Source organism: Vanessa atalanta, chromosome 13 (assembly GCF_905147765.1).
Source record: "Vanessa atalanta chromosome 13, ilVanAtal1.2, whole genome shotgun sequence".
Taxonomy (NCBI): Eukaryota; Metazoa; Arthropoda; class Insecta; order Lepidoptera; family Nymphalidae; genus Vanessa; species Vanessa atalanta.
Window position 1 is genome coordinate 10,389,535 of NC_061883.1, and position 12,394 is coordinate 10,401,928.

At 29.9% G+C, this 12,394-nt stretch overlaps 1 protein-coding gene across 1 annotated transcript in view; it reads left to right on the forward strand.

Annotated features, from left to right (window-relative positions):
• Nucleotides 1–1,230: 1,230 nt before the first annotated feature.
• Nucleotides 1,231–12,394, forward strand: part of LOC125068124 (calmodulin-A-like) — a 67,732-nt gene continuing 56,568 nt past the window's right edge. Inside the window, exons 1-2 of the mRNA XM_047677141.1 lie at nt 1,231–1,389; nt 10,570–10,611. Coding sequence (XP_047533097.1) covers nt 1,300–1,389; nt 10,570–10,611 — 132 coding nt within the window. The 5' untranslated portion in view covers nt 1,231–1,299. The remainder of the gene's footprint in view (nt 1,390–10,569; nt 10,612–12,394) is intronic.

Sequence of the window (12,394 nt, forward strand, 5' to 3'; positions counted from 1 at the left end):
TGAGCTGGTTTGATTACAGGGGATACACAATGGCGATAATAAACATATTTAAAAAGTATTGACCATTTTATACAAGGTTGCCCATTTGCCCGTCCACCGACCGATTTATTTTTATTCGAGCTAATTATTATTTCGATTTTATTTGCCAATCTACATTTTCTGAGTAATGAGGAATATAGCTCTTGGAGCGGTTAGAACACTTGTCTCGCCCGTAGATAGTAGGTTAAGTCACAGGCAAGAACAACAGTATTTTCATACGCGTTTTATATTTTTATAATTCATCTCGTTGCTCGGCGGTGATGAGAAAGACGTGAGAAAACCTGAATCTGTTGTATAAAAAACTGCCACACGGTGTATTCACCAATACTAAATGTGTGTGGTAGATAAAATTACCAATTTTTTGAAGCATAAATCAAACTACGGTTGCTCGAAACCATTTCATCGTACGACCAAAAGTGACTTACGAATATATTCCTTATGCGGTTACGTTTCAGGTGTATTATTGTTTGTACGTTTGATATTTTACCTCTGTTTTCATTTCCTCTTAAAATATGGAGACTTAGATAAGATTTTTTTTTTGCGACTGAGAAGTCGGATATCTTTATTTAATGGTCTCTTGGTGATATGCAAATGAAGGCTTAAAAGTAATATTTATTTAAATGTTTTAGAGCGTTCGATTTAAATTGCTAGCCTATTTTTGTCTAAATATTATGACTGAATAAAATTTACAAATATTTAGCAATCCAAAGTAGGTTTGATTACCTCGTTGGCTAGCTAAATTATAAGGCTGCGTAACTCTAGATCTTGGATTAGAAACATAGGTCGGTTAAATAAAAAAAAATTAACATTTTCAATTCAAGATATGTTGAATAAGAGGCGAATTCATTCATCCTTTTTTGTTTTCTATTTACTGTAATAATGGGTATATTAAAAGTCGCTAACTAAAAGGCCAAATATAAAATATATAAAAGCATATTAGAAGAAGTTGAATATTGTATATAAAACAGTCAAGGAGAATTATTGCATAAATGATAAATGGCAACATTACATTTAGCTTTTTAATTTAATTTACTCACGTCGAACCACCTTCTTAAATCTACCTTACAGATTATAAAATAAATAACGAATAACAATTTTTACAAAAAAAAAAAACAACGAACGAAGGCAATAATTTTTACTAACTATTAAGTGAAAAAAAAATTAAAAAAAGTCAATTTAAAAAATCTTGACTGTGATCGAAATAAATCTACAATCAAAGTGTTCGTGTTAAGTGTCTTCAAGTGAATTAAAGGTTTCAAGATGGCTTTTGCAGCGGCGCGTATGATCCTTAAGGATAAGAGGAGGAAGGCTTCCAAGGAAGATTTTAGAGATCCAAGAAATAGAAGCAAGGTATTATTTTTACATATTTTTCCACTGATAATGATACACTTATAAAAATGTTTAAGTACACGGATATTTTTTTAATTTTACTAGCATATATGATCACAACCCCTCAACCCCTAAATAACAATACCCTGGGTACGCCAATGCTATCTAGGTAACCTAGAACTACTATAAAACATAGATAAATATACTAAATATTTTAATGTCATACACATTTGTAATATTTAAGATTTATTTTTTAATTTTTGTCACTATAGCAAGAGACAGAGACAGAGAGAACTAGTATTACATTCGTCATAATATTCAACTTTAAGTAAGAATGAATTATAGCTTAAGTATATTTCGTTTTTTTTTCGTTGGTGTTATTTAAAAATAAATAAATACTCGAAGAAATAAATTAAGGAACCAAACATTACAAATATTTGTATATGTATATTAATTAAGGCCTAATTAGCTACAAAATGTAATTCTTTTTTTCCAGTGCACACGCAACGGTCGGTTTATTTTTATAAATCAAGATAAAGTTTTATTGAGTTTTCATGATTATTACTCATTAAAAAAATATTATACACGACATTGCTCCTTTATTAGTAATTTATTTTTATATTGCGCCATTTACATTTGTATTTTGACTGACAGCTGACAGGTCGCATTTTTTATTCCTTTATTATTTATTTTTGGAAAAGACAAAGGTATTGCTTGTTACAGCGTAACATATTAGATAATAAACTTGCCATTGATAATAATTACAAAATAAAAGGGCTTAGTATCAGTTAAATATATAATATATTTATTGCTCGTAATTTTAACTAACTTTATTACAAAAAAAAATACATTTATAATTGTAATCGTAGAACAATGGCGGAGCTCCTAACAATATTCTGTACTTAACAGACTGCGCCTAAAAGTATTATTACAATGTCAGACTGTATTCAGGTGTAATAATCGTGATATTTAAATATTTACCTCAAAACATAATTAAATATTTTACGTGTCGTAAATAAAAAAGAAGTAAAAACAATATAGCAAAGAAAATTACAATTGATTTGAACGTGTCTTTGTTCTGCGAAATATTTATTAAGATATTTTATTTGGTAACTAATGATGTTATAAGTAAATTGCATAATTGTTTCCACTTTGTACGTATTTTATATTCCTCGTTGTAATAAATAAATCGCCTCACAAATTAAGCTGTTTTTTAAAATCAATACACAAAAAGTTCGAGTCAGAATCAGTGCTAAAATAAATACTATTGTCATGGCAATAAAGCATAATTTAGAACGGTTCATTAGTTCAGTTCGTTCGGAAATTTCTCATTAGGGCACGTCAAGTCAAAGTTAGCGGGAATTTTTCACACCGCGTAGTAATTTGTAAAATGTTTTTTTTAGCTGACTTTACAAAAAAAAAACTGGTTCTCAATTGGTTTGAAAGTAGAAAATTTATGTACATTATTGAAAGCAAGACAGGGTAAGGAAAGCAAAATATATGTCTGTTTTACGAAATTAGTAAAACATTTATTAGTTCTAATTAAGTATGAAGTTATATTTAATTTATAGTAAGGGACAGGATAATATACAAAACAACCAAGAGTCGTTCGTAGCAAATAATAAAATTAATTCTTCAAACAAAGCAGGAAGAAATCGACTAGAGCAAGAGAATTCGATAAAAAAAAACTCTTGATTCGACCAATGAAAATTGTTCGTTGGTTGAATCAAGAGTGTATTGGTCTATTATTATTAGTATTTTATCTACAAGCATATTTTACGACATACATGTTCCAAAATCGAACGACCAATAAAAATGTATAACGTATAAATTTTTAAGCTTCCGAACTTTGCTATTACCAGTCGGTATCAGTGTGATAGCATCCAGAGATTTTCCGCCGATCTTGGTAACACGAAGATCGTTACGAGGCTAACGAGGTACGCTTAATGAGTTACCAGCTCACATGTTATTTACGAAATATGAAGCTAGCGATTATGATGTCTCTGTAATGAAGTTTTGAATGTCACTTTATGTAAATTAATTATTAGCCTCCAAGAACAAAGGGTGAAAAGACATGTGATGATTAAAAATCATTTTTCATTTTAATTCAAATGCTTATTAATCGTATATAGGAGAAAATTTGTGATGTAATTGCCTTTTAATTTAAAAAATACAATCAGAAGAATATAATATTATACTGAAATGGAAATTGTATAATGTTTTAATACAATTTTCTTGATGCCTGTGCTATACCTGGGAAAGGAAGTAGGTGAACTCTTGAATGAGAATTTATTGTTAAAAGTTAGTATTTAGTACTTGTTGTAAGTCCGAAATATAAAGAAATCAGTTGTAGCAAGTTCTGGTCAGTGTATAGTTTTGTGACGATTCAGGGTTTTCTAAGTATATAGTTATCTGTTTAACACTAGCCAGTGAAAAATTTGCAATTTGGAAAGACAAGTATCTAAAATCTATTACTACTATTATTGTATAAAGTGGAATCCAGGTGGTCAGTTAGTCAGGTGCAATTCAGTCAAAGGAAATAACAAACACGTCATACTAAGCGGACGTCTTACAGAGCATTTTGTAGAAAATAAAAAATCTCCCGTTTTGTTAGTATGTATTATCTATATAACATATTTAACAAACTAATGTTTAGTTTAAGGTAGGGAACTAAGCATCAAATATAGAAAAAAAAAACTTTGTCAATGTACCAACTGTAGACAATCTACCCAAACTATAATTGTTGTCAGACGTGCAACATTGTCAAAGCGAATGAGAACCATATTTGTTCTTCCTTCTATTAATTTTCTATATTAATATTATTGCATTAAAAAAAAAAAAAAAACTTTTTCCTCAAGTATAACGGATTTTATATTATTTCTAAAACTCCCAAAAACTATATTAAAATAACTCATGTTTTAATTTATTTTTTCTAAAAATAACTTCCTCTTTTAAAATTTTAATCTGCTACCTACATCATGTTAGGGCCAACTATTTTTAATCTGTGCATATTTCCCGCATCATGGTAACGCGGCCGGAAGTGCGGCCCACGGCCATCGGAAATTGGTTTACGCGTCGCAACACTGTCCGTGTATACGCTGGCCGTATTTTATAAAATATATAAGTATTTATTATGAAATAACTTCCTATACGTGTGCAAATGCCCTTAATGGGAAAAAGTAATCGTGGTAGTCTTGGCCTTTATTAAATTTTGTTCAAACTTATTGTAGTATTACTAGTTCTTTTTTTTAAATTGGTTTTCTTTTTTCTTTCGTAGCGAATGCCTCAAAGTATACTGCGCTAGTCTATTTTCCCGTTCTTTCTATTTATCTTCAAAGTTTTCTAGACGGAATAATAACTGGGCATCATGACCGTCTCGCGGGATTGTGATGAATGAGCTAGGTATGATAGTTGGGAACGGAATCTCTCATTGATTGAAGTTTTAAAATAGAACAAAAGATTTAATATTTATGATTTTTAACTAACCTATTGTTTTATATATTCGAAATTCAAATATCAGTGAACAAAACTCATCATATATTCAACCGCCATATAGAAATACGTACGATTCTTGCTGTCCAATTTGAAGGGGGAATCAGCCAGCAACTACCGGGGCAAAGAATATAGTATCATAGTTTCCAAGACACTTCGGAGATTTATGAGGTGGTTAATATTTCTTACAGCCTCTCGGGCCGTGTTTACTATCTGGTAGTCGAATTACCAGTTAGAAAAACTATTTTAAATAAAATAAGTCTAGTCTATTCTGCTGCCCATCATGAGCAATGTCCTGAGTTCGAATACCAGGTGAGATTTATAATGGCTCTTTTAAGATTATCTTAGTAGCAGCAAGTTGGCAACGGCAGCAATACACTGCAATGAATTTAACTAACTTTATTGATTCGGAAGATAATTGGCAGCATATTTGCCTGTAATCAATTACGACTAGTGGGTTAATTATAGGCACTAAAATTCGCTGGTCCGAGGTGATTCTATTCAAAATGTAATTGTGTAATCAGAAACGAATGATAAATGTCTTAAGTGATTAATAAATTGATCGAAGTGTTTGTGGGTGTAAGTAATGAATATAGAAAATTGTTGAGACAAATTGTATTGGTTCCTGATAACAATGCCAAAATTATTTTATATAGTGGGTCGCCTGCGACACTTCTCGTTTATTCAACAGATTTTTAGGAATTTCGAAAACTATTTGTTTTGATTTAATTTCATTGTAAACTGTTATATTTTTTCCAACCAGCCAGTAACTTTTTACCGCTCTCTAAAATTACTATAACTATTTAGTAAATTGCAATCAAGAATCCTCTTTAATTTTCTGCACGTCTACGGCTATAGCCATTCAAAATAAGACCATAAACGATCTTCTACGTGCAACTATAATCCCATAATCACTGGGACAAAAGTCTTAAGAAAATAAACATCATTTTTATTATATAGTCTGATGGGGAACTGCGAAACCTTTGGTAAGTGGTCACCACTGCATATTGTCATTGACGCTATAAGAAATATTAACCATTCCTTATATTACCAATGTGGCACTAACCTTGGCGACTAAGGTGTTATGCCCCTGTGGCTACACTGTCTTACTTACCCTTTAAAACTGAAACACAACAATACTAAGTTTTGTAGTTTGGCGACAGAATATCTGACGAGTGGATACCCAGAAGGACTTGTTAAAGTTAAATAATTAAAAATAACGGACATTTATTATTTTATCAGAACTTAAGATTTAAACTTCTATCAGAATTACAAGCACATTTTGCAGTTTTGCTGGCTGAAAGAGAAGAAAATATATTAGTGCGTTTTTGCGGAATATTTGTATATTTGTCTAATTTCAAATTTGTATAAGACCTCATCCGTTTAACTTGGTGATTTAAAAAGAATGACAATTACAACTGATCGATAATATAGAGATAAATCTTAAGTAAATTGTTTTGGAACACTATAAAATTAAAATTTCGTAAAATATTTTCTGTATGTGTTACCTGCAATATCAAGAACTGCTCCAAATTGCTAATCGATGGACATTCCGTACATTGCTCTTATAGATATAATACATGAATTATACTGAACTTCTTTCAATTCGAACAATAGTAAAAAATATGTTATATTTTATTAATGTAATGAAATATTCAAACCACAGGAGAATTTGTTCACATTTGAATGACTCGACCTCAAGTTTCCGAACGAATTTTGAACGAACTGAACTACATATCGCATATATTAATATTATGTAGTGTTAGTAATTAATTATATGTAAGGTAACTGGTAAGTAAATTAAAATTGTATATAATTAATAATATTGGACTCTTAATAGACACTTCTTATATTAACAAATATGTCTTGGATGCTCGACGAGTTCGAGTAGTTTTGGGCTGAATTTATACTGCTGGTGTTGGTACAGGTAACATTTCTTTTTCTTCTTTTAGCGGTACTTTGAAAAGCAATCGAAAGTTCTCATCCCGCAGGTATTTAATAATCATTGTTCAAAAGTGGTTTGGTCTGTATGACTATCAAAATTAAGAAAAAACTGTATGTAAAAACCACAAAATCGATGAAAAATTTGTATCAATGTTTCTGTGTGTCAACAGCAACTCAACTCATATATTGTGTTGTATGTAACATTATATATACATATGTAGTTGTGTATTGAACTTATTAAAATTAATATACAATCTCCTATAGCTATTCAGTAAGGACTCACTTCGAAATACGATTATAACTATTACACATTTCTGCCATTACAGGATCGCATTCTGCGGTGAGTTATAATTTTTTTCTTATAGAATAGCTCTGTTCACGTTTTTATAGAGATAAGATGATGGTAAATATAATCACAACAAAATTTATTTGATTCGTTTTTATTAATTACTTTAACAAAACTAAATAATAATTGGTTTTATGTCACGACTTCGTGGGATGGTGGCAAGGATGTCAGCAGCATTTTTCCAATTACATCGGAATTCCAATTTCCTGAATAACAATATAATACAATCCAAAAATAAACTAGCCTTAAGTCTCTTCTCTTATTTGTGTTTATATTACATTTATAGTTTGTATATATTTCAAAATATAGGTCAAGACATACTTCACTAACTTTTCCTAACAGCAAATAAATTTTTCGATAATATATGAAGGAAATAAATAAGAATCTCATAAAAGAGGCTTCCGGGGTCGGTGAAGGAAAATCTCGAAGGTTAGAGTTTTGTGTGACTAAAGCTTACCAAATCCGATTCAGATTTATTCGTGCCTCATCGGAAATAATGTTTTATTTTTATGAAAATTTCTACGATATATATTGAAGTCGGATAATTTAAATTTATGTCTGTATATCGTTGCTAGAAAATTCTACTACAAAAGTGCATAACATTTTCAGTGTAAATCTTAGAACTATGTTTCCAAAAAAAATATAATTATATTCCCATATTTCCGAATTAAATTTTTAACATAGAATTTTTCAGGTATTTTTCAGGTTGCAGATAAACACTTTATATTCGATGGCCATAATTAAGGCTACACTTGCGGTGTTATCAGCCGTAACATTCACAGTACAAAATTGAAGACACTTATTTGTTGTAAATAATCGATGTTGCTAGTCTTGGCAAATGCTTTGAATGTTATAACTGCTTATATAAGTGTGAGTGTCTTTATAGCATCCCACACAGCTTCAGCTCCAAAAACGAACGTATCGGACGATATATTACTCTCAATGCCTTTTGATACTGGTTTATGTAAGTGTGTAGGTGACTCTACATCGATGAATTATTTTATAGCTTAATAGACACTTCTTATATTAACAAATATGTCTTGGATGCTCGACGAGTTCGAGTAGTTTTGGGCTGAATTTATACTTCACTAACTTTTCCTAACAGCAAATAAATTTTTCGATAATATATGAAGGAAATAAATAAGAATCTCATAAAAGAGGCTTCCGGGGTCGGTGAAGGAAAATCTCGAAGGTTAGAGTTTTGTGTGACTAAAGCTTACCAAATCCGATTCAGATTTATTCGTGCCTCATCGGAAATAATGTTTTATTTTTATGAAAATTTCTACGATATATATTGAAGTCGGATAATTTAAATTTATGTCTGTATATCGTTGCTAGAAAATTCTACTACAAAAGTGCATAACATTTTCAGTGTAAATCTTAGAACTATGTTTCCAAAAAAAATATAATTATATTCCCATATTTCCGAATTAAATTTTTAACATAGAATTTTTCAGGTATTTTTCAGGTTGCAGATAAACACTTTATATTCGATGGCCATAATTAAGGCTACACTTGCGGTGTTATCAGCCGTAACATTCACAGTACAAAATTGAAGACACTTATTTGTTGTAAATAATCGATGTTGCTAGTCTTGGCAAATGCTTTGAATGTTATAACTGCTTATATAAGTGTGAGTGTCTTTATAGCATCCCACACAGCTTCAGCTCCAAAAACGAACGTATCGGACGATATATTACTCTCAATGCCTTTTGATACTGGTTTATGTAAGTGTGTAGGTGACTCTACATCGATGAATTATTTTATAGCTTGTTCAAAAGCGCTACAAGTACTCTTTACATTGACTTCAGTTATTAAATATTTGTAGTTATTTGTTATTTTTCTTTAATCAGTTAATGTTCGTTACTGTAAAGAGTCACTTGTATTTGCAATTGTCTACTTCGCTTCTGGTGAATTAACTGAATATTTACTCACTTCTGAATCTATTTGTCTAACTTACACGAGATATTAATGCTTGCATTTATAAATATTCGTTGTATTTTGAAGTTGTATTTGAATTTATTAACTTGTCATAATTAATAATTATTTCCTAAAAGTCAAATTTGAATTTTTCAAATATAGCTTCAAATATATTTGCATATAAGCATTTGATAACTGTTCTATGTGTACCAGACCAATGAGGCTGATATGCTGCACATCTATTTCTTCTTTCCGATCTCTGCACCTTATTGCACATTCAACACTATCACGGTAATATGGTCACAAATTTTGAAACACGATTTTCTACTTGTGCATTTTAAACTGTCCAGTAAACCCGATCAATATTTAATGAAATTATCAACTGACGCTCGGTCTAATACTTGACTACAATGTTCATCACATTGAGTTATTAGGTAATTACCAATCAGTGGAGACCAATTCAGCTATTAGAATTGCAAATAGCCAATAATGGAAAGCCACGACTATGAATCGACAATAGTGATATTGAAATAAATTTAAATAAAAATAATTTTTAATTTTATAATTTTTTTTTTTTTTTATTTTAATATTAGTCTCGCGTAATTTGATTAGATTCAAAATAACATGCACTGATCTTGTGATAGCTTACTTTATCTCTATAGTGGAAAAGTTTGTAGACAGGCGTACAAAAACTGTAAAAAAATAATGGAAAAAAGTTGTTATATCAGATATAGACACAAAAAACTTACAATTTAAAGTAATAACTTGATTATCTACGAACAGAATTTTAAATTGAACTAAAAGTTGGACGCATAAGTGACGTATTTATGTTAAAATGTACAAAGCATAAAAATCACGATAAATTCAGGTTGAGTTATTAGGTATTTTTATAAATAAATTCATAAATGAGTATTTAATGTTTTAATCACAGTTGAAAAATATTCTCGCGTTCAAGCAAATGGTTATAATTAATCATTTAAAAACTGTGGTGCATTTTAACGTTTCATAAAATTCGTTTTTAAATTATTTAAAGTACTATATATAAACTTAAAAAATTAACATTAAGAAAAATAGATTTGCAAAAATTATCAAGCTATGATACAGAATGACGCTAGATATTAAACTATCGTAAACGTTCGACCTCATATTTCATCTTAAAGTAAATCCTGTTACCGAACGTCGTTTAAAATTTTATACGATGGCTCAAAACGAAATTGATGTTGAGGAAAATACCTGAATGGCTAAAAACTTATTCAATGCTTTTTGAAAATTAGCTATTAATGAGTTTCAAAATGTTGCCATCTAAAACTTTTGGAAGGTTACGCGTTACTTTATCTAAAGGTTAATCCAAGGATACTTAGACATTTATTTTAGGATGTTTTTTTGTGACCATATTATTGTGAGACCGTAAATTAGCTAGCAAGTACAGCATGTCAATCTTCTGGTCATGTAAACTGCTAAGTGTGCTTGGTGTATAGGACCGATCTTTCTTCTTGCAGGCCCGGAGCGCTAGCACCAGTAGCTTTAGGAGTGTAAGTCAGGTAAAGACAGTAAATATGCTTGATCACGCCTGGCCATTTACATTGATGATTTTGATTTTGTTGGTTGTTTTGGTCGGCAATGATTTGAATCTTTAATAGACATATTGATTTTACCATTTTTAAATCTGCATCTAGATTTAGAATATAACAAAATTTTAGTCAACATTTCGTTTTGTATTGTTGAAACATTTTTTCATTTCAGAAGATATTTTTCAATAAAAAATAGATCATGAATCATTGCCAAATATTTTGTCACGAGTCATTGGCTATTTTACAGTAGTTTGATTAGCAGTAGACGCATCATATTCATCTGCTGTAGACAAACCGACACTCATAAGGTAAGCAACAAATAAAATACACTTACATACAATAATAATTCTTAAAATACTAGTTATCAATTTTGTAATTGTCATTTAGCAATTAACACGGTTTAAAATTTAAAGTGTCTTCGTGTTCTACTAGGTCAACTATTGTTTTTATATTTTATCATTTGGTAAAAGTGTTACAGAATATTTAGCGAATCGTTTTACGTACACTTTAGGTAATGCAGAAATGTTTCGTGAAAGGTAAGTGGTAATTTAGACTTAGTAAATCTCAGAACCGGTATACTAAACTTCATAATAGATTTGACTAGTCCTATTTACGAAAGTCCAATACTTAATACTTTTCAGTGATCTTGATCTTCGTATATTATTTACACGTCTAAACAAAATTGAAGTATTTGTCTGTGATTTAGAAATAACTGCCAACTTAAATTATTTTCAGGGTTGTTTTTTTTAGAATATAATAAAAAAGCACTATATTGCTTCCGTTAATATTATTACGTGTTGCTTTTTTTTTTAATCCATGTTCATACAGAAATCTAAAGTGCAGAGCAGAATTAATTTAATGTGTTTGTATTTATCTCAGACACAGCTGAATCTGAATAGTCGTGATAACAATGTCCTGTGACCTACAAACCTATATATTCCCTTCGAGCCTCAAAGTAAGAACTTCCATCTTTCAATGTCTGCGCAGACGGTCGACTTCGAAATTACTTGCAATTTCTTCTCGACGTGTTTATTTATAAAGGGATTGGTTTCGACAGAATACTTTAATCGAGTTATTCTTTGTTCATTGATATTATATACGATTTATTATTTTGTCTTTTTATTATGAATTATATTGATAATAATTTGCACCAATCAATCCAGAGTAGGTACATATATAATTTTTTTTTTAATTCGAATATGTTCGAATTTTAATCTCATTTATGCCAAATATGGTTTTTTTTTTTTTTACAAATAATAATAAAATTAAAGTGCCTCGAATAATGATCGAGCTTTCCGATTGCATAAGTATTTCTTAAATTATTAATTCTATATTTAAATTTATAACAAAACTAAATTGCGGGTGTAAATATGTATATACGATTGCAAATAAAAAATAGCTACTGCATAAATCATATAATGTATGAAATTCATTTCAGTGATCGCGAAAGTGTTACGTTCACAGCAAATATTCATTCAACAAAGAGCTAAGTTAGAAGTAATAAAACATTGATATACAAATGAGATAGAAACGTCCATATTGTAGAGAGATACGAAATACTTTTTTGTCATTTAATACATATCCGTAGATGAAAGTAATAGGGTACTTCTATATTTTAATGATCTTGTATGACACAATAATAATCTTATCAAAACATTAAACTGAAACAATAATTACAAGTCAATGAATGATATTCCAAAAACGCAAGTATACGTCGATTCAATAATAATTTAAATGAAAACTTGTAACTAAT